The 23,903-nt window shown below is 42.1% G+C and overlaps 1 protein-coding gene across 1 annotated transcript; it reads right to left on the minus strand.

Annotated features, from left to right (window-relative positions):
- Nucleotides 1-1,497: 1,497 nt before the first annotated feature.
- On the minus strand, nucleotides 1,498-2,338 carry LOC127293059 (uncharacterized). Its single transcript, XM_051322637.2, has one exon. It carries the CDS (start codon nucleotides 2,210-2,212, stop codon nucleotides 1,619-1,621), a length of 594 nt encoding a protein of 197 aa, XP_051178597.1. The 5' UTR covers nucleotides 2,213-2,338; the 3' UTR covers nucleotides 1,498-1,618.
- Between the last annotated feature and the right edge of the window lie 21,565 nt (nucleotides 2,339-23,903).

The raw sequence follows: 23,903 nt of genomic DNA on the forward strand, positions 1-23,903 counted from the left end.
ATAGTGCCCAAGAGGAACACCTTCCGTTACTTGGGATCAATGTTGCAAAGCAATGGTGATTCGATGATGATGTTTGCCACATGATCAATGCAAGGTAGATGAAGTGGAGGCATGCATCTGGTATCCTATGTGACAAGAAGGTCCCACAAAAACTAAAAGGTAAGTTCTATAGGACGGCTGTCAGACCGGCGATCCTTTATGGGGTAGAATATTGGCCCACTAAAAGACAACATATCCAACAAATGAGTGTCGCGGAGATGCGCATGCTGCGTTGGATGTGCGGCCATACAAGAAAGGACCGGATTAGGAACGAGGTAATTCGTGATAGGCTAGGGGTGGCACCGATCGATGAGAAGCTAGTCCAACACCGACTAAGGTGGTTCGGGCATATCCAGCGGAGGCCTCCAGAAGCTCCCGTTAACAGTGAAACTCTAAAGAGCATGGAGGAGACTAGAAGAGGTAGAGGACAACCAAAATTAACGTGGGCGGAGGCGATAAAAAGAGACCCGAGGGATTGGAATGTACCTAAAGTCTTGGCTCTTGATAGGACTGCATGGAGATCAGCGATCCATATGCCAGAACCTTAGTCACTCGCTTCTTTTCTCTTTCCTTTTTCACGTTTTTTCCCTTCTTTATTCTTTATTCTTTTTCTTTATGTCTCCTTGTTTTGGTTCTCTTTTCTGTTGGGTTTCATATCTAGCCTACCCCAACTTGCTTGGGAAAAAGGCTTTGATGTTGTTGTTGTAAATTGCGATATCGTTTTGTGGATCTGTCGATTTTGGTTTGATGTGGCAATTTTTTTGTAGCTTAACTCTAGCTTAGACTCATCATGCATTCACCGAAAGAGAAAACTTTTTATTTACAATGAAAGAGAAAATTATTTAGTGGCTCTATAATGCAAAGGGATTTTCTAGAAAATTTACAGGATTCTATTTCTTGAAAAAATTGTATACGCTTTTCTAATTTTATGATTGAAAACCATGTAAACTTTTTGTATGGATTAATTTTCATGCGACCCTAAGAAAATCCAAGCACAAACTTATGGAATTTCTCATTCTTATTGCGAGAGCTATTGCAAATACTTGATTCTCCAAGAAAATTCATGTGTTTTTCAAGTGGTGCATCAAACAACTTATGCTACATGTTTCAGTGTTTTTAATCCATGTAGAATTATATTGCCCGTCAGTGTTGCAAGTCCCCAAACAGGTTTGGAATAAAATCGACGCAAACTTTAGTTCATTTGGAAGAGTGATGATGATCATCTCGTTTTGTTCTGGCATCAATTCCTTGGTGAATTGGTCATGTTCTACTGTCCAGAGGGAGTCCGGGGTTTGGGTGCATTGTCAAAGTTGAAAAGCTCAAGAACAAGGATTTGGTTACCGAGTGAAATACCGCCCTTACCCCCAGCTCCCTTAAATGAGTGTATCATGTAAAAAATATGTCCATTTGAACTTGGTTTAAATTTGGGCTGATTGGTTAGCCCAACCTATGTAGTTGTTGAGCCGGTGGTACAGCATAAAAACCTGGATTGAAAATTTGAATTATTCAGCTGCATATTTTGATGGAGCATCGAGGAGAAACCGAAGGTTTTGTGTTACAAAAAAGGTGCTGCAATGAGTTACCCTAACAGAGCGGCCGACGTGGAGACTAATCCCTCGTCCCTGTCAGCGTTCCCACTGTCGTCACCCCCGGCCGAGGAGAACAAGTCCTTGCACAGATCGCCGTAGAACCGGCAGACTAGATCGACGAACACCGGCGACTTGAGCCGCTCCCAGCACTGCAGCAGCTCCTCCACGTCCTGCACCTTGCCTTCCTCCGTCAAAATCTCCATGAGGCAGCTCTCGAAGCTATGGCATGCATCCTTCTCCTCTCCAGTGCACGTGCTCGTCCTCGACCGAAGCCGCTCCACCATCTTCACGTAAGCTGGCGTCTCCGGCGACGGCACGGGCGCCGCCGCTTGCACCGGCGCCTCAGGCACTGCTGCCCTGCACGCGGTAGGGCTCTCCGTCGAGGTTTCCGGCGTGGAGGAGGAGCGGATGAGCGGCCTGAACAGCTGGAGACTCCGGCTCGAGCTGCGACCGCGGCGGCGGCGGCGGTTGTGGGGGCTCATCTTGGCGGAGGACTTACGGAACCGGAAGGCCCTGATGGAAGCTGGGATGCGGAAGAGCCGAGCAAGGGCTCGCTTGCACGGCGCTAGAATGCTGCACGCCATGGAAGGACGATGAGACGAACGTGACGTTGTTGCCGTCGCCGGGGAAGCACGGATGCGGCGTTGAAGAATGAGGATGACGCAAACTGATCTCTAAGTTTTTTAGGTTATCTTTCTTTTGGCACAAAGTTCTTGGGTTATCTCACAAATGCTAGCGAAGAATGTGTCATCGAGAGGAGCCATTAATACGAGAGACGCTATACTCGATCGTTGCATGATTGTGGTGTGCACGTTCAGTCCCTAGTGGGGTGGCACTACTATGATCGTGCGTCGAACTAAGCTGGCCAGCCAACTTGTCATGGGGCACCTGGGCACCCAAGGGCATTACCCTATCTGATTCGTCTATTTGTGTGGTCGCACGGACGGAAATGAACGTATAGCTCCCGATGGCGGCCTAGAATTCCTCCTTTGCTTCTGAGGCCAGCGGTGGCGGTGGAAGGTACCCAACTTCCCCCTTCACCGGCCATCACGAGAGAGATGGCTTGGGCGCTGCCGCTCGCGATGCAAAGTAAGTATGCCTCATCTGGTCGTGCTCCATGTCAAACCAGAGGTATCGGTGGCGCGACCCATCCACGGTACATGGGGTCGTTGCGCGCACGTCGGCGTTGGATCTCATTCGGTGCGTGCAGCCGGATGAAGGGACTGGAACCCTATCTGGGCTTAGGTGCTACACATGAGGGAGGTGGACTTCTCCCCACAAAATTGGCGCGCCGGCGTCCCATAAGGTATGTGCCACGTCCGTTGAGATGTTGACGTGTTGCCTGACCGCCGGCGGGGTCAGGTGAAAGGGCGTGGTGGCAGGTGCGCGACGTCGGCTCCATGATACCTCGTGGTCATTCTTCCAGAACCACCGCTTCAGGGACATGCTATCTAGCTAGGGCTTGTGTTGGTGGCTGCACTGTGGAGTGGGGATAGGGTTCATGGGGATGACGAGGCCCCGCGGTTCCATTTAATAGGACCCCAAAGGTCCATTGTGTCGTCGACGGGTGGTCCCTTTGAGGGCATTAGGCGGACACGGGAGGACACACCAGATGTTCCTCACTTATCCGCGTGGAAGCAAAGCAACCGACCTCGAGTGTAACACCCCAAAATTTTGAAACAATTAAAAACCATAATTTCAATTATCCAATTTTTAGGGTTAACAAAAACTTGCCTATTTCCAAAATCTTTTCTATTATGTGAATGAATGGAATGTTTGCTAATACCATGAATGTGTGTTTGAAGAATTTGAAATATATCCTAAGCAACAACCATGCATTTAGGATCAAATGGAAACAAATTAAAAAGAAAATAAAATAGAAGTAGAGGCACATATGAGCCTATGGCCCTATTTGTGAATATAGGCCTATGTCATGATCTACCTTGTGTAAAACCTTAACAAACCCAACCTAGTACTCACCATTCCAAAGTGAAACAAAATAGAAAGAAAATAAAAATCAAATAGGAGAAAGACATATCTGAGTGTATGGCCAATTTGCAAATTTGAGAAAATGCCCCACTTTCTTTGTTTGAATTTCTTAAACACAACACTATACCATTTGAACACAAAACAATACAATTTGGGTCAAAGAAAAGCAACAAAAATCAAAGGAAAAATAAAAATCTAAGTTACATATGCTAATGGTCAAATCTGCCACTTTTAACATGTTACCTACTTTGAGCCCCTTTGGTTAATTTTTTTAAAACTAAACTTCCTAATCTTTTTGCCCAGATCTATTGTACTCATAAAAGTGAACAACTTGGTCAAAGTCAACCTTTCTGATTCAAAGTCAAACTCTTAATATAAGCATGCAAAGTGGCAACTTTGAAACAGATTCTAGATTGCCCCAAATTTTGGAATTTTCACAAACCAACTCCAAATTGCAAACCAAGACCACCAATTGATGCCAAACATTATTTATATCGCAGTCATAAAGTATTTTGGCCAAATTCAAAGTCAAATGAGACCATTGCATCTCACATATGGTGATCACATAGTTGAATAAAAAGTACAACCACTATTCTACCCACTATTCCCCACCTCACTCCCATTTTTCTTATTCTCATCTATAGTGCACCTTGTACTCCAACAACTCCCAATGACATCACATTGCCTAGCCATGCTCACCATGACACAAGCTCTCTCCCTATGTCATGGCATATGTCACACATGTTGGCCATGATCTTTTGTGCATGCTCTAGCTCTCTCTAGCCTTGCCAACCATGTCACATACCTTGGCCTCACCTCATCTAAGATTGCATTGCACTCATAGACCAAGAAAAATGCATAGAGGATCCATGTCATGGCCATGCCATCCCCTTGGTCACCACCACCATGATCACCATGTCACCCTCCTCCCCTCTCTCTCTCTCACCTTGCCAACCTCCTCAACCCTATAAAAGGAGGCTTCCCCCACTCCAATTCTTCACACCACTTTACTCCTCTCCTCTCCATGATCCTCCTCAAGCAATCCCTCGTCCCAATTGCATCCACAGAGCCCCAATCTATCGCCGGAGCGCCGCCAGTACTGCTGCAAGACCGCCGGAGCTAGGAGCCACCCCAGGAGACGCCGCCGGTACAAGGAACCTCGCCATCCTCGAAAACGCCGCCCTGCATCAACGCCGATGACCACCGGACCTCCGGTGAGCCGCCGACCCCCTAGGCTCGCTGCCAGTGAGCCCGTGATCGTCGTCAACGACGACGCATGTGGACCGTCGGATCCAGCTCTAATCCTGTGGCTCACATAGATCATACCGTTTCGTTGTTTAAGTACCGCTGACAGTAGGTCCCGCTGTCAGGCGGCCTGCTCGTGCGAGACACGCAGTGGGCCGGTCCGTTTTATTTTTCTCCCCTGGCCCAATTCGTTTTCCCGCGCAGCCCAACAATTCAAATTCGAATTATTTCGTTTAACTGAAATTCAATACTGGTGCTTGATTCAAAATTTAATAGAATCAAATCTACTGAGCCAGATTTGATGAATTTTATATTGTTGGAAAGCTTATGAAATTATCTAACCAACCCCACTGGTTTCAAACCCTAGTTCATTGTAGATCACCAGAAATAAAAATAACAAGTCAGTACCTTTTCCAAATTCAAATATTTATTAAAAATCAACCATAATGAATTTTGAGTTGATTCCAACTCTCAAAAATCACATTTCATATTGTCTATCGGAATATGTAAAAATATGATATGGTTGTTTCATATGATCATGGGCTAGATTCAAATAGTGGCTATGTGGCCATTTCTAGCTCATTTAAATTATTTCAAAAATAATATTTAAATTCTATGAGGTGTAGCATCTCATTTAAATCACTTTCCCAAGTAATTCAAGGTAAGGTGATGACATTAGACTTCATGACCTGATATGTTATTATTTGAGAATATTAAATCATTTCCATAGTAGTATTTAAATTGCATGAGGTATAATACCTCATTTAAATCACTTTCCCCAAATGATAAATATGAAGTGTTGACCTTGGTCAACATGTACTCATAATTTATTATTTGAGGAGATTAAATCTTAAAAAGATTCAATGAGAGGAAATTATTTCTCCAAAGAACAAAATAGAAACCCTAGTAAATATTTTTAATGAGAGGAAATTATTTTTCTTAAAAAGAACACAAAGACAACCAACATGATAATAATGTTGTGATGCTAGAATAGCTTGTGTGAACCATTTGTGTGCTTAGTCTAGCCTTAAGATTTGTTTGGTGATTGTATACCTCGTATCCGTTTTTAGACCCTAGTACCAAGGACTATCAGGAGGAGGTCTACTTTGAAGAAGAAGAAGAAAACTATGATCAATACACCACTCAAGGCAAGCTATACTCTTGCAAGCTACACTAATGCCAAATTCTACAACAGCAAGGCACCATTGCATATTACTTTGTGTTTAATGATCCCAACCCAAGTTTTTACCTTACAAGTTTTTGACTTTGATTCATCAAAGTTTATTTTTGATTCATGATTCACTTGGTCTAGATATGGAGTAGTACAAGAGCAGCACACTTAGCCTAGAGAGCTACAAGTTAATTAGTACCCCTCATGACTAGATGCTAGTGCTAAAACTAAAATTGACTACTCCAGATGCGAACATGTGAAATCAAATGACTTTGAAAACCTTGGAATGATGAGTCATTCTATTGAAAGATTTTGAAGGTGAATATGATTTGTGAATGACATGGTGAATTTTACAAAAACTGATGGTTGGATTCGGATGTGATACCATTCCAATTTTTACAAGTACCCCCATAATACCTGATTATGGGTAGGGCTTAACTGGAAGTTTATGTATTTTAGTATGGGTTCCCTCTAAACAAGCGTCATAGGGGTTATGTCGCGGCTGCCTCCATTGAAAGTGAAATGATGTGAAATGAGGTGAATGTCCGGCCCAAGCCCTGTGCAGTTCCCAGGTTGACGGTTTGTCTTCACTGGGAGGCCAAGCTCATGGGGAGAGGTGACTATACTAGGGTATGTAAGTGAAAGGTTATGGTTGATGATCCGCATACTGAGTATGATTGTTCAGGTTATTCCTAACGGATGTAATCAAAAGTTGTGGCACAAGTGTACAACCTCTGCAGAGTGTAAACCTATTCGAATAGCCGTGTCCACGGTTATGGACGGTTGGAAAGGCCATATTGTTCCGTCATCAGACCATTTTCAAAAATATGACATGTGACTGGTGACTTGAAACTTGAAAGGTGAATTTGACTTGAATCACAACAGAATTGTGGGAATGACGCTAATGTTCCCACTTGAGTTAGTTAGACAATCAAAGAGTCTTTTATTACTAAAGTGCTTATGAAATAAAACTGGCTTTATGCAAATGAACCTAGAGCTTAGCACCCCCTTACCATAGTTGGTAGTACTTACATTAGTATTAGTTTGCGAGTACTTTAAAGTACTCATGGCTTTGTCCCTGGCTATTCAAATGGCCAGACTATGAAGAGGAGAACCAGTACCAGGAGGATGGACAGCAGGACGTCTATGATAACTAGGACTACTCCTGACGTCAACAGTTTCCTATGGAGTAGATGGACCGCAACCGCTACTTTGCTTCCGCTATGTGTTTTGTAATTGGATCTCTAGATCTACTATGTTGTAAGACTGGATCATGTGATCCCTTGATGTAAGACAATTATGAGTTGTAATGAATGATGTTCTGTTATATCAATCTATTATGTCTCACAAAAACAATATTTCTGGGATTGCGATGTATGGCATAATAGGCATCTGGACTTAAAAATCCGGGTGTTGACAAGTTAGTATCAGAGCCATTGTTTGACCTTAGGAGGCCCTAGTTAGAATGGACGTCTGAAAAACTTAGTTTCAAAACAAATGAAGTGAATATTTATGAAAACTTATTCTCTCTCGTATCTTTGAAATATTTTCAAAATAAGAAATCCATGCTCTACTTTTCCTTGAAATTCTACATAAAATTTTGCACACTTGATCATCTTAGTAGAATTTACACCTACGCAGGAGAGCACTAGTGTGAGTTTGTATCTGTCCTCTTTGTATCGTAGAACGAGGAAAAAGTTCTTAAAACCATTGGTGTGTTAGTGGTAATGTGTGTTGATTGGCATGAATGAAAAAAAATGTTGTTGGTTTTTACCACCTCAACACTACTCAAGTTTTCAAGATTTGAACTTTTCAAATTCTTATCCAAACAAACCCTAGAAAAATTCCCTCTCATCTTGTGACTTGCTATGAGTGCCCCAAGAAGCTTGCCAAGACTGTCCCCAATACCGCTGCACCTGCTCAGCAGCAATGTCGTGTCTCCACTGGAAGGAACCCGAACAACTGCAACGGTCATTTCTACCGTATGAATGCCACAGAAGCTCAGGAAGCACCCCATTCCATGCAGGGTATGTTTCCCTGTTAACCCATTTGCCCAATCTCTCTTAGGTTCCTAACTTTTCTTAAATCTCGGGACGAGATTTTGTTTAAGGGGGGAAGGTTTGTAATACCCCAAAATTTTGAAACAATTAAGAACCATAATTTCAATTATCCAATTTTTCGGGTTAACAAAAACTTGCCTATTTCCAAAATCTTTTCTATTATGTGAATGAATGGAATGTTTGCTAATACCATGAATGTGTGTTTGAAGAATTTGAAATAGATCCTAAGCCACAACCATGCATTTAGGATTAAATGGAAACAAATTAAAAAGAAAATAAAATAGAAGTATAGGCACATATGAGCCTATGGCCCTATTTGTGAATATAGGCCTATGTCATGATCTACCTTGTGTAGATGGTTTCAAAACCTTAATAAACCCAACCTAGTACTCACCAAGCCAAATCCAAAGTGAAGCAAAATAGAAAGAAAATAAAAGTCAAATAGGAGAGAGACATATGTGAGTGTATGGCCAATTTGCAAATTTGAGCAAATGCCCCACTTTATTTGTTTGAATTGCTTAAACATAACACTATACCATTTGAACACAAAACAATACAATTTGGGTCAAAGAAAAGCAACACAAATCAAAGGAAAAATGAAAATCTAAGTTACATATGCTAATGGTCAAATCTACCACTTTTAACATGTTACCTACTTTGAGCCCCTTTGGTTAATTTTTTTTAAACTAAACTTTCTAATCTTTTTGCCCAGATCTATTGTACTCATAAAAGTGAACAACTTGGTCAAATTCAACCTTGCTGATTCAAAGTCAAACTCTTAATATAAGCATGCAAAGTGGAAACTTTGAAACAGATTCTAGATTGCCCCAAATTTTGGAATTTTCACAAACCAACTCCAAATTGCAAACCAAGACCACCAGTTGATGCCAAACATTATTTATATCACAGCCATAAAGTATTTTGGCCAAATTCAAAATCAAATGAGACCATTGCATCTCACATATGGTGATCACATAGTTGAATAAAAAGTACAACCACTATTCCCCACCTCACTCCCCTTTTTCTTGTGCTCATCTATAGTGCACCTTGTACTCCAACAACTCCCAATGACATCACATTGGCTAGCCATGCTCATCATGACACAAGCTCTCTCCCTATGTCATGGCATATGTCACACATGTTGGCCATGATCTTTTGTGCATGCTCTAGCTCTCTCTAGCCTTGCCAACCATGTCACATACCTTGGCCTCACCTCACCTAAGCTTGCATTGCACTCATAGACCAAGAAAACTGCATAGAGGATCCATGCCATGGCCATGCCATCCCCTTGGTCACCACCACCATGCTCACCATGTCACCCTCCTCCCCTCTCTCTCTCACCTTGCCAACCACCTCGACCCTATAAAAGGAGGCTTCCCCCACTCCAATTCTTCACACCACTTCACTCCTCTCCTCTCCCTGATCCTCCTCAAGCAATCCCTCGTCCCAATTTCATCCACACAGCCCCAATCGATCGCCGGAGCGCCATCAGTACTGCTGCAAGATCGCCGGAGGTAGGAGCCGCCCCAGGAGACGCTGCCGGTACAAGGAGCCTCACCATCCTCGACAATGCCGCCCTGCATCAACGCCGACGACCGCCGGACCTCCGGTGAGCCGCCGACCCCCTAGGCTCGCCGCCAGTGAGCCCGTGCTCGTCGTCGACGATGACGCACGTGGACCGTCGGATCCTGCTCTAATACTGCGGCTAACATAGATCGTACCGTTTCGCTGTTTAAGTACTGCTGACAATAGGTCCCGCCGTCAGGCGGCCTGCTCGTGCGAGACACGCAGTGGGCTAGCCCATTTTCTTTTTCTCCCCTGGCCCAATTTGTTTCCCCGCGCAGCCCAACAATTCAAATTCGAATTATTTCGTTTAACTGAAATTCAATACTGGTGCTTGATTCAAAATTTAATAGAATCAAATCTACTGAGCCAAATTTGATGAATTTTATATTGTTGGAAAGCTTATGAAATTATATAACCAACCTCACTGGTTTCAAACCCTAGTTCATTGTAGATCACCTGCAGTAAAAATAACAAGTCAGTACCTTTTCCACATTCAAATATTTATTAAAAATCAACCATAATGAATTTTGAGTTGATTCCAAATCTCAATAATAACATTTCATATTGTATATCTGAATATGTAAAAATATGATATGGTTGTTTCATATGATCATGGGCTAGATTCAAATAGTGGCTATGTGGCCATTTCTAGCTCATTTAAATTATTTCAAAAATAATATTTAAATTCTATGAGGTGTAGCATCTCATTTAAATCACTTTCCCAAGTAATTCAAGGTGAGGTGATGACATTAGACTTCATGACCTCATATGTTATTATTTGAGAATATTAAATCATTTCCATAGTAGTATTTAAATTGCATGAGGTATAATACCTCATTTAAATCACTTTCCCCAAATGATAAATATGAAGTGTTGACCTTGGTCAACATGTACTCATACTTTATTATTTGAGGAGATTAAATCTTAACAAAATTCAATGAGAGGAAATTATTTCTCCAAAGAACTAAATAGAAACCCTAGTAAATATTTTTAATGAGAGGAAATTATTTTTCTTAAAAAGAACACAAAGACAACCAACATGATAATAATGTTGTGATGCTAGAATAGCTTGTGTGAACCATTTGTGTGCTTAGTCTAGCCTTAAGATTTGTTTGGTGATTGTATACCTCGTATCCGTTTTTAGACGCTAGTACCGAGGACTATCAGGAGGAGGAGGTCTACTTTGAAGAAGAAGAAGAAAACTTTGATCAATACACCACTCAAGGCAAGCTATACTCTTGCAAGCTACACCAATGCCAAACTCTACAAGAGCAAGGCACCATTGCATATTACTTTGTGTTTAATGATCCCAACCCAAGTTTTTACCTTACAAGTTTTTGACTTTGGTTCATCAAAGTTTATTTTTGATTCATGATTCACTTGGTCTAGATATGGAGTAGTACAAGAGCATCGCACTTAGCCTAGAGAGCTACAAGTTAATTAGTACCCCTCATGACTAGATGCTAGTGCTAAAACTAAAATTGACTACTCTAGATGGGAACATGTGAAATCAAATGACTTTGAAAACCTTGGAATGATGAGTCATTCTATTGAAAGATTTTGAAGGTGAATATGATTTGTGAATGACATGGTGAATTTTACAAAAACTGATGGTTGGGTTCGGATGCGATACCATTCCAATTTTTACAAGTACCCCCACAATACCTGATTATGGGTAGGGCTTAACTGGAAGTTTATGTATTTTAGTATGGGTTCCCTCTAAACAAGCGTCATAGGGGTTATGCCGAGGCTGCCTCCGTTGAAAGTGAAATGATGTGAAATGACGTGAAATGAGGTGAATGTCCGGCCCAAGCCCTATGCAGTTTCCAGATTGACGGTTTGTCTTCACTGGGAGGCCAAGCTCATGGGGAGAGGTGCCTATACTAGGGTATGTAATTGAAAGGTTATGGTTGATGATCCGCATACTGAGTATGATTATTCAGGGTTATTCCCAACGGATGTAATCAAAAGTTGTGGCACAAGTGTACAACCTCTGCAGAGTGTAAACCTATTTGAATAGTCGTGTCCACGGTTATGGACGGTTGGAAATGCCATACTGTTCCGTCATCAGACCATTTTCAAAAATATGACTTGTGACTGGTGACTTGATACTTGAAAGGTGAATTTGACTTGAATCACAACAGAGTTGGGGGAATGACACTAATATTCCCACTTGAGTTAGTTAGACAATAAAAGAGTCTTTTATTACTAAAGTGCTTATGAAATAAAACTGGCTTTATGCAAATGAACCTAGAGCTTAGCACCCCCTTACCATAGTTGATAGTACTTACATTAGTATTAGTTTGCGAGTACTTTAAAGTACTCATGGCTTTGTCCCTGGCTATTCAAATGGCCAGACTATGAATAGAAGAACCAGTATCAGGAGGATGGACAGCAGGACGTCTATGATAACTAGGACTACTCCTGACGTCAATAGTTTCGTGTGGAGCAGATGGACCGCAACCGCTACTTCGCTTCCGCTATGTCTTTTGTAATTGGATCTCTAGATCCACTATGTTGTAAGACTGGATCATGTGATCCCTTGATGTAAGACAATTATGAGTTGTAATGAATGATGTTATGTGATATCAATCTATTATGTCTCGCAAAAACAATATTCCTGGGATTGCGATGTATGGCATAATAGGCATCTGGACTTAAAAATCCGGGTGTTGACATCGAGGAGCTCGGCGGGTGGCCCTTCCTGGTCGAGACATTGCGCCTCTCCGGTCTCAAGGTGGCGACGCCAAAGTTGCCAAGTGCGAGGTGTTCCTCAAAATGGCGAGGGCGCGGAAGTGCGCGGAGGAGGCGGCATGGGCGATGGCCCAATAGGAGGCCACGGAGCACACGACAGCGGGAGGCCGCAGAGAGGAGGGAAGCTAGGTATCGGAGGGCACCAAGCCTTCCGAAACAGTTCTCCCCTTGGAGTAGGGGTAGTTGTTGTCGTAGCCCAAGCCATTTGCGATCATGTAGTCATCAAGATATGAAGTGTTTTCTGAAGCTTTGTGGGTGCACGGAATCTCGAGGCATGGTGCAACAAAGGTAACTCCATATGAGCTTGTCTATGGTCAAGATACCGTTTTAGCGGTAGAGTGAATCTGGCTGCTTCGAGGTTTGTTATGCAAAATAGTTTATCGACTGTGGATTTTCATAATTTGATGATGGGCAACATTGATGTAGTTGTCGGTAACCATTTGATTGATCTGAGAGATATAGAGAAGAAGAAATTGCGGGTAGGAAGAGCTTATAACAAAAAAGTGAAGTTGAAGATCTTCCAAGTTGGGGACCTAGTGTGGGAAGTAATCCTACCAGTTAGTTCGAAGGACAAAAATTTGGCAAACGGTCTCCGAGCTAGGAAGGTCCTTTTAAGGTCGCGTGAGAATAGTTCCTGTAAATTCATACTTGGTGGAATCTATGGAGGGAAATTTACTACCTCAAGCTCTCAATGGAAGATACCTAAAGGGTTTCTACTCGAGTGTTTGGCAAGAATCATAAACACATGGACGATATACAGTTATCGCCCTTAGCATATATGTATGATATAGAGTTATCATCCTAAGAATAAATGGACGATGGAGTGTTAATATCATCCTTAGAAAAAATATGGTGCAAGTTACTTTTTGGCACACAAGTTTTGCTGAAAAATAGGGCGCATGTGTTGACAACCATTTTTGGCACAAAAAGGAGCGTCCTTAAGATGACATCAAATGAGAAAATGGTAGTAACAAAAGTTGTGTGTCTCGTCGAAACAAGCAACTTTGATTTTTTTTTTGGATCATCTCAATCCAAAGTCGTATGTGATCTCTAGAGCCAAAACGAGAAACAAGACTGAGGGTGCAGAGAACAAGTCCTATGTGAGTTCATAAGTTTTAGTAAAAAATGAGCAAAGAGAGGACAAGTCCTACCTAGGTTCATCCTGTGCCGAACTTAGAAATAGGGTAAAAAAACCTTCAAGATTTTCTCAGATCAAGAAGTGGTCAACATGAATGTTCTTTTTTTAGATGAACAACTTTGAAAGGACACGGATGCCGCCTAGAGGGGGGTGAATAGGCAGTTTGAAACTTTTACGAATATGGCTTAATAGATGCGAAATAAAACTAGTGTTTAATTTGTCAAGTACAAAACCTATATAACTAGGGTTCACCTATGTGCACCAACAACTTATGCTAAGCAATTCAAGCAACTATGTGATAGAAAGATATATAACTTTAAGCACGAAGGCTATCAAAGTAAAGTGCACTAAGTAAAAAAGCTCGGGTATAGTAATAACCAAGGTGACGCAGAGACGATGATGTATCCCGAAGTTCACACTCTTACAAGTGCTACTCTCCGTTGGAGCGGTGTGGAGGACATGTCACTCCAAACGACACGAAGGCCTCACCGTATTCTCCTCGAGAATTCCACCAAAAGGGATATCCTCAATCCACTATGGAACCTTAGGGTGGTCACCAAACCCGCACAAAGCTTGGGGCTATCTCCACAACTTAAATGGAGGCTCCCAATAAATCGCCACAATGGCCTTGCCCTTGAGGAATCTCCACAACTTGATTGGAGGCCCCAAGAACACCACTGAGCCACAAAGCACAAAGCTTGAGGAAGTCTCTCCAACTTAATTGGAGGCACCAAGAACACCACAAAGACCACTAAGATGTCTATGGTCCAAAGACCCAAGATGAACAAGCTCCAGGAACATGCTCCCGAAGAGTATATCTCACAACTTTCATCTCAACATATCACCGCGGAGAAGTCAAACTGATGCACCAAATGCAATGGCAAGAACATCACAAAGATGCTCAAATCCTTCTCTATCAAATTCCAACAAAGATAACAAAAGCTATTGAGGGAATAGAAGAGGAAGAACAAATAGGAGAACGCAAAATTCTCCAAGATTTAGATCCGAAAGATTCACTCACAAAGAGATGATTTAGTTTGGTCAAAGTGTGGATCTAGATCTCCTCAAACTTTCTCTCAAATAGATGCAAGAATCATTAGATGGGGAGAAAGACATCAAGCTCAAATATCAACAACAATGGTGGGGAAGCTTGAGGGAGAGGAGAAGAAGAAGTAGCTGGACAGAGGAAAAAATTGGGGCTTAAAAAGGTGGGCAGAAAATCTGCCTGTTGGGGCTGGCAGCGGCTGGGGCCGGTAGTACCGGCCAGCTAGGGGCGGTACTACCACCGGTGTGCAGGAGGCGCACAGGTGGTGGCCTGGGCGCGCGGGCTAGAGACGTACCAGGTGCACGTGCGAAAGTGGGAGGAGGTTGGTACCTCCGGCCTAGGCCGGCCGGTACCACCGGCGATGGTACCGGCCGGCCGCGGTCGCAAGGCTACTGTGAGCTTGGGCATTTCGCCGCGGTCGCAAGGCTACTGGGTGCTCGGGCGGTACTACTGGCCTGCACATGTGGTAGCCCAACTGCCCCCTTTTTTTCTTTTAAAATCAAACAAAGGCAATACTAAAATGCAGATATCTTGAGATAGGAAAATCCAAATGAGACGAAACCAATTTCGTTGGGAAGAGGATGACAAGATGATATGTGAAAATATAGAAACAAGTGTGGGTGATTTTATATTATTTTTAGTGTGAAACCTCTCAATTCGAGAAACTGGGAAAATCACCGATATCGAAAACGCAACAAGTGATAAACGCGAAATCCGTTTTCGATGAACTAGAACTTGCCATAGAAATAACCACAAGCTCTAAGACACCAAATGGACAAGATCCAAATAAAAAACAAAGAAATATGATGCAAGGATGTAAAGGTTTGACCGCACTGCGAACGATAATCGAGTTACTCACTCGAGAGACCCTTGATAGTACGACACATAGCCTATAAACCGATCTCCCAACTAAACCATGATACCGGTAAGAAAGAAACCATATCAAGATCAAACCTTAACTTTGCGCATTCCACTTGAGCTTGATGATGACGGTCTTGACGGCAATAAGATAGAACACCTTTCTTGATTGTGCTTGCTTGATGAAGTATTGCAAATTGATTTCCCATATTACACTATGGGAGAGCACCTTCTTTGGTGCATCTTCACATATCCATGAACACCATATGAATGGAAAGCTTCAAGCATATGATCTCTTTGAGTTAGCTCATCTTGACTTGCACCTCATTCCTTCTTACTGCAACCTTGAAGCCAACATATGGTTCAAGCATTGCCTATGGACAACTACTACACATAGAACTTAATGCAAACATAAGTCCATAGGGATTATCATTAATTACCAAAACCACACATGGAGGCTCTATGTACTTTCAAAATTTTCTTTTGGAGGCTTCTCGATCCGAGCATGTTTAAGCCCTCAAATATCCATAGAAAGGTACATATCAGTTTTGGCCAAACTCTAACGGAAAGTTTGAACCAAACCATCCGAGCTGGGCCCCAAATTTGGGTTTTGGACATGATTCCAATCCTTTCTCTTGCAAGGAAGTCCAGCCGACTAATGACTGCAAGTGTACAGGTATATTGTAGCTAGTTTCAAAAGTAAGTGTATCAAACCACGGAGAACTAGCTATTTGGTTAATGTCTTTACATATGCCCCTCGTCACTATGTATCAAAGATACTTATAAGCTGTCCTTGATTCCAAGAAAAATTGTTTGAAGAAATTTGTTTGGTGTGTAAAGTAATACTGCAAAGTAAACTAAGCATAAAGACAATCACGATGTAAATAATAATGAAACTTCAGTAAAGTGAAATGTTCTCGGGGAATATAGGATTCACCTCTAGCATGGGTATTTAGGATAAATCTATGCCTTTCTTCATAACATGTGTGGGAGAGTTCCATAGAAAGATGATCATATAAAGACATATGATATTTCATCCCGAATAACCACTACAATGATCGTAAGCAAGCCTGATGAGGACATCCCTACCGAAATACTACCTCCATCATTACAAGATGAAGATGATGTTTCTGTGAAGCTCAAGTCCAATGAATTTAGGATTGGACCTATGACAAGAACTCGTGCAAAGCTACTAAAACAACATGTGAACTTGTTCTTAAACGATACTCTGATTGATGAGAATTTTATACAGCCTAAGTCCTTTGACTTGTGCATGATCAGGTAGGAGGATGGAGGAAGCATCGTCGCACGAGGAGGAGAGGAGCAGTTGGACATGGTGTTGGACGTGAAGACATCACATGGACGCGCGAGGGAGGAGCGGGAGGGATGCGCGAAGGAGGGAGAAGAGAACGTCAAGGCCAGCACCAAGTCTGGGCAACCCGGTGCCCAGCCCGGTGCCACCGGCCCCAGCGCTGGATGACCCGGTCCTGACCGGGCCCTAGACCGGTGCACACCGGGCCTGATCCAGGGAAGTAGCACGCCCGCCCGGTAGGCATCCAGCGCCTGGCCCGGTCCCACCGGCCCCCACGCCGACCGAGTCTGTGTCAGTCTCGACCAGATTCTGATCTGGGTTGGTTTGTACTCGTTATTTTCGACTTCTGGTCGTCCTGAACCCCTATATAAGTGCCCAGGACGCTCCCAAAACAACCTTAGACCACGTTTAAGATAAACCCTAGTTCATAGTTGATTGCTTTGCAACTCTATTGAATCTATACACCAATTCGCATCGATCTGGTGTTTTGCTAATGAAAGTTTTGTGTGATGTGATGTTCCATTGGGAATTAGACGGTTGCAATTTACCGCTTCTTGGTCGGCGGCTACGTGCGCAAGTGTGTGGAGTTGCGAATATCTTGCATGGTTGAGAGCTGTTGCATTGGCGACATGAATCAATCGAGAGACTTCGACGTCGTCATACAAGTTATCTTCCACTATCATCGATTCCATCCGCTGTATTTATCACGTGTTCATCACCATCCACCTCGCTTAGTGAGAAGACCGGGCTACCCCTTATCATCTTGGTATCAGATTTCAGCGTTTTCTCAGTAAACCATCCACAATCCACCCCATAGTTGAGTTGTGACTGTTTTTCTATCCAGAAAAAGCCAAAAAATATTAGGGTTAGGGTTTGCCATAGCCTTAGATTGCATCAATTTCGAGTTTTAGTTGATGTTCGTAGTTGGTTTTTGCGTATATTTTTCTTCCATCTAGTAGATTGTCTAGGGTTTGAGTTTTGCTATCATCTAGTTTTCAGTTTTTATTGCTCCAAGTCCACATAGCGTACAGTCTGCTTGTTCCCAACTATAGACACAGCCTTCCGATATACTTCCACGTGACTAGGAACTTTCCTAGAAGAGACTAGTTTTACCGCTCGACAGGCTGCTCATTGGGGTTTTGGTGCTTTGCAATTTCTGTTTGGTCGTGTTACAAGGAGAAGAGTCATAAAATAATAATAAAAGCAAAAAGAGCTACATTGCTGCCTTTGATAAAAAGAAAAATAAAAAAAAGTGAAGCAATAGTAAGATCAAGTGAAGGCCTAGTTTACTTTTCTGCACCCGTAGTTGAGCAATCTTGTGCATGTTTTGTTGAGCTTTGCTAGTGTCTCTCGAGTGCATTGCAACCTGTTCATTCATATAGTTGCATTGCCACATTTATCGCCTTGTGTGAGTATCATTGGTTGTTATACGGTCAGCGCTAGAGCTTGTTATTGGTGCAAATAGGTAGTCTACCTACAATTCCACATATATCCTGCTTTGTCGTGCGATTGTTCTTATACCCTTGATATTCACTTCGCTACATCCGTGCACTAGTTGTCCATACAAGTTGGTAAGCAATACTAATTTACTTTGGAGCGGTAAGATTTACCTTTCTTATCAGTTGTTGAGTGAGTTGTGAGAGTACCACCACAGATTTTTGTTTTAGTGCACTAACCTAGTAATCATGTCTTTGAGTGATTTTAATGTTGACCAGAAAAAGAAGGATGGAGCTGATCTTGTTTCTTGGAGGGAGTATGAAGCTCTTCGTGATGATGTGCAAGATGATAAGGGGATCCCACGTGATCCTCTCGGAAGTTTGCCTGATCTTTCACAGCGAGAACCCGAGTAGATAGATACTCCCAATAACGCGATGACGCCACCTGGAGAAGAGGGACGAATCCAGCAAGCAATGGATCGATGAACGATACGCCTCAAACCTGAGCTAGACAATCCTTGATGAACACAAGAACCTTCGCAGTGGATCTTTATTATGAACTAGATAAACGGCATCGCCGTATCCCAGAGGTATGCACACGTGAACACACACAATAGTTTTAACCTAAACTTGTCTACCTAAAACCCTAGGCCGCACCAGCCCTTATATGAGGGGGTTATGGCTGGCCAGCCCTTAGTGGGCCTCCCTAACTTGGTTTGGACATGCCCAAACCAAAACTACTCAAACTTATTAAAAACCCTATTTGGCCCACATATGACCAAAGATATAAAATACATTCAATATGATAACTAGCTAGGTGGAGTCCTGAAATTGGGCTTCACCTCGGCCTTCATGTCCCTATCAAAGGCACTTCGATCCCTCATATTTAAGGGTTTCCACATGGATATTGATATGGGCTTTCTGAATATGTCCTTATCCCCCTTGACCATATGAATAGCACACCAATATGTTATGACACTTAATACCGTACATACTATAACATCACTACAAGAAAAGTTGCCATGGCTGACGAATTGAAAGTCGGGCTGTGCTTGCTGATGCACCATCCCCGATGATTTTTGCTCTCTTCGTGGTGCATGTCAAAACTTTTTTTCTCATTTTTTGACGCCATCTAGCCTGGCGTAAACGTGGAAAACGTCGCGTATGGTGGCCCGGGATGTGGTGCATGATGAATTCTCGGGTGCACCGGCCAAGTCAACGCTAATCCGCACCGCCCAGGGATGTAGGGCCCAGATGGCAGCATCTCTAGCGATGTTTTTTTCTCGATCGCGTCATCTCGTTCACGTTCTTCGATCGAGCTGTTTACGCTGCAGGCTCATGGGTCATGCATGTCATCCTCTTTGAATGATAAATGTTTCTTGTCTTGGATTTATTTTGACCCATAATTTCTATCTACTTGTTTTTTTTCTTTCGATCTCATACCGGTTTTGAAACATTGAGGATGCTACTGGCTCATGGGTCTAGCATGTCATCCTCTCTGAATGATAAATATATCTTTTCTTAGATTTATTTTTGGCACCTGATATTTGGTCACTTGCCTTTTTCATTTGACCCCATGCTGCCTTGGAAACGTTGAGGATGCTGCCTCATGGGTCCCGCCTGTCGTCCTCTCTGAACGATAAATGTTTCTTTTCTTGGATTTTTTTGACCCCCTGATATTTGGATACTTACTTTTTCTTTCGATTCCATGCCACCTTGGAAACGTTGAGACCACTGCTGCAAAATGGGATCCGCATATCATCCTCTATGTACAATAAAGTTTTTTCTTGGATTTTTTTGACCTCGTGATTTTTGGTCACTTGCCTTTTTCTTTCGATCTCATGGCGCCTTTGAATTGTGAGAACGTTGCTGGCTCATGGGTCCTGCATTTCATCATCTATGTACAATAAAAGTTTTCTTTCTTAAAGTTATTTTTGACCCCTAATTTCTGGCTATTTGCCTTTTCTTTTAATCCCCTGCCGCCTTTGAAACGTTGATGATGCTGCTGGCTCATGGGTCCACATGTCATCCTCTCTGAATAATAAATATTTTCTTTCTTGAATTTATTTTTGACCCCTAATTTTTGGCTACTTGCATTTTTCTTTCGATCTCATGCCTCCTTTTAAACGTTAAGGACGTTGCTGCCGCATGGGTCCCGCATGTCATCCTCTCAGAACGATATATGTTTCTTTTCTTGGATTTTTTTGACCCCCTAAGTTTTGGCTACTTACGTTTTTCTTTTGATCCCATGTCACCTTGGAAACATTGAGGACATTGCTGGCTCTATGAACAATAAACCATTTATTTCTTGGATTTATGTTTGACCCCTAATTTCTGGTTTTTTTCTTTTTTTCTTTTGATCCCCTGTTGCGAGAATATGTTGATTTATCTTTGGAGAATCGGTAAGGTAAAAGTAATAATGCACGATTAGTAACGGTGGATATCAGTCAAGGTTAAAGTATATTATGTCGCTAAGCACTTTGTGGAAAATTGCAATAAGTCTTTTTTTAATTTAAGAGTTAGACACAACACTATCCAATGTAGTACAAAAAATAAGTTTATTTAGTAAATATCATACAATCATTTCAGATATGCAATGCTCACCCTAATAGTTTGATAGTTACCAAAACCTAAATGTTCATGTTGTAAATTTAGTCTACAAAAAAATCTGGGATATGCTAAATCCCCATAACGATGCATCATGAGGCAAGGTAACATAATCAATGAACCATCAGGGAAAGGATGCTGAAAATCAAGCAATGATTAGTAGATTAGATGAATAACTCAATTCGTTCACCTCTGGAAAGAGAGCACTTGGAATATATGTTTAGACCAGATTACTCTCACGGGACAAATAAGTAGTTCATAGTGCCTACCTCACACCTTGAATTTGAATCTTTGTGATTAGGAAAGAGAACATTGCCGTTGGCAGTCTGCGAATGAGTGAAACAAATAAGAAAAAAACATAGAGAAGATGGAATATAATAAAAATTGATAGTGTATTCAGTATTCGGACTTATGAGCCACAATAATAATTAATTTCTGCATTCCACTTCACTGCATTATAAAATACAATATTATGGAAAAAAAATACAAATGGTCACGGAGTATCCAATATACGACTTATCTTTTTTCTTTAACAAACATGATAGGAAAAAAAAAGTACACATAGATGTAATCATTGTTGCCACCACCGCATCCATGATCAGAATCACACATTCACATTGTGTCTCTAGAAGCGTGTCCCACATCAAATCATTGAAAGGTCAAATTAACATTTAAAATGCTAGTACTACAGAACGGAGAAATATGTAATAGACATGTATCAGCAAGGTGATTTATTGTAGCCTTGGATGCTACCTAGGAATCGCCACTTCAGACGTCCAGCTTGATGTGGGCTTCAGTCTTCGTTCTTGCGCTGGTATGCGACATTGGATACGGAGTACCTGATTTAGGAGGAGTTAAGCGCGGCAGAGGGAGTTATGAAGACGGAGGAGCATGGCTCCGGCAACGCGCAGGCGAGGCGTCGATGGGTGTCATTGCCGCTCCTGAATGTTGGTGTGCTAAAGATCAATGAAGAATAAAATCAGATGACAAAATAAGAAAAAAAATTAGATCGCACATAAAACATCCAATCTAAATTTAGCCGAGCTTAAAATATTGCCGAGTAGATCGCATATATACAACACCCAGATCGAAATTTAGCGGAGTAGTTAGGAGAGGAAGAGAAAAATATTGAAGACGGCCACCTGTACTGGAGGGCGATGTGAGGAAGGTCAAGGTGGAGCTCGGGTTCAAATCGGTGGGAAATCTGCACGAGCTCTTCATATGCCTTGTACGTTTCTTGTTCCTCGCAGCGATCGGGGGAGAAAAGATCGTGCGCCATCTGGGGAATTAACTTGCGGCGATTGGTGGAGAAAAGATCGTGCGCCATCTGGGAAATTAAATAGAATAGGAAGCAGAAATGCGCACTCGAGGCCTGCAGATGGCTGTTAGTTTTTCGGTGGAGGATAAATAACAATGGTGCATTGAAGAGGATGGTGTAATAGGTTGTATTTTGTTGAATACTGAAACGGAAGCAAACATAATTAGGATAACCAAGGACAGAAAACGAACCAGCAGCAAAGGTACCTGGGCACGCTGCGGAGGCTCACTGGGGAAAATAGGTGACGTGGATGCTTGAGAGAGCAGATAAATCAGGTAATGGGGGACTTCTATCAAGAGATGAAAGATTTCTTTTGTGTTGTTGATGGTTATCTCTTGCCAAATAAGCGGAGGTTATCAAGACTAAGTATGCATCCATGTTAAAGAAGTGCAATGGGCCATTAACGAAAGCCATGTCTAATCATAGTGAAAGTTTCAGCAAAGAGCATCCTCAATAGAAAGAGTGGGAAAAATTAAATATAAAAAGAAAAGAATTTAGTGAAAAAAAAAGAGAGACTGGAAAAAAAGAGTTAGAGAAAAAAATGAGAGAGAGTTAGAGAGGATGATCACCGTCTGTTGTTCATGTTGTCCCGGTATGGATGACCTATAGTAGATATATCTATCTCCTTTGGTCCTTTATACATGCGACATGAAGGTACCCCATTGCGATACTTGGTTAAAACATATATGTTAAAAGGTTTTGGTTATCCCGAGCTGAGTAACAAGAGGTGTAATCCTTAGCAAGCAGGAAAATGAGGCAACATTTACTCATAAGAGGTCAAACACATGACTCATAGATATCTCCACACAGAAATATGCATGGTACCCATCCTTATTATTATTGTTGACATGAATTGCATATCTCAAAACCTCATTTTATTCTCTCTATTTTTTATTTTGTTGGAAGACTAGCACATATATTTCTTGCTTACTTTCTTGTATTCAAGAGTCAAGAGTATCAAAAGAGAAGACAAAGAGTCTTCCAAACAATTCTATAGGATTCTCCTAAGCATGCTTTATGGTTCAGAATACTTATCATTCATGTTTCTTACAATGCTATTTATTGTTATGCATGCTCTGTAGAATGTAAGACATATCACTTTATACTTCATGTTGTTTATTATCATTCTTTATTGACTGAACCTTGTAAGATTCTACATGATAACATAGAAGCAATGCAATAAACTCCAAGGTCCATGTTAGTCTTATCATATTTATGCTCGAGGAGAAACATAGGTTAAGCTTGGAGATGTTGATGCATGTAAAATGCATACATGAACTTTGCACTTTATTACAACATTGTCGTAGCCTATTCGACGGTACCTCGGAGGAGAGATCCTCACGCAGGGGGAAAGAAGTAGGGGTCATAGGGAGGAGAGCCATTGGGATGGTGGTACACGGTTTACCCAGTTTCGGAACACGCTGCTCGGAGGCAGGGCCTACTACTGCTTGTCTAGAATTATCTGGACGCTTTCCCGTTGTTATAATGAGTTGTGGTTGTGCCTCTAGGGCTCCCAGGATCCGGCTTATAAAAGCACCAGGATCTGGGGTTTCTACGGAGAGTCCTAGCCAGAATACAAGATGTCTAACTACAGAATATACATTGTCGTGCACGTCAAGAATCCACCTAGATCTAGCTAGTTGTCATGGATTCGGACACTTCATGGGCCTCCATGGATCCAAATCCTTGCATAGGTCGGTTGGGATCCGGCTCCTATTCCTGGGCTAGACTTCCTCCATCTTCTAACAACAACAACTGGGGCGCCCGGTGGGCCAT

This window comes from Lolium perenne, chromosome 1, assembly GCF_019359855.2.
Source record: "Lolium perenne isolate Kyuss_39 chromosome 1, Kyuss_2.0, whole genome shotgun sequence".
In the NCBI taxonomy this organism is placed as follows: domain Eukaryota; kingdom Viridiplantae; phylum Streptophyta; class Magnoliopsida; order Poales; family Poaceae; genus Lolium; species Lolium perenne.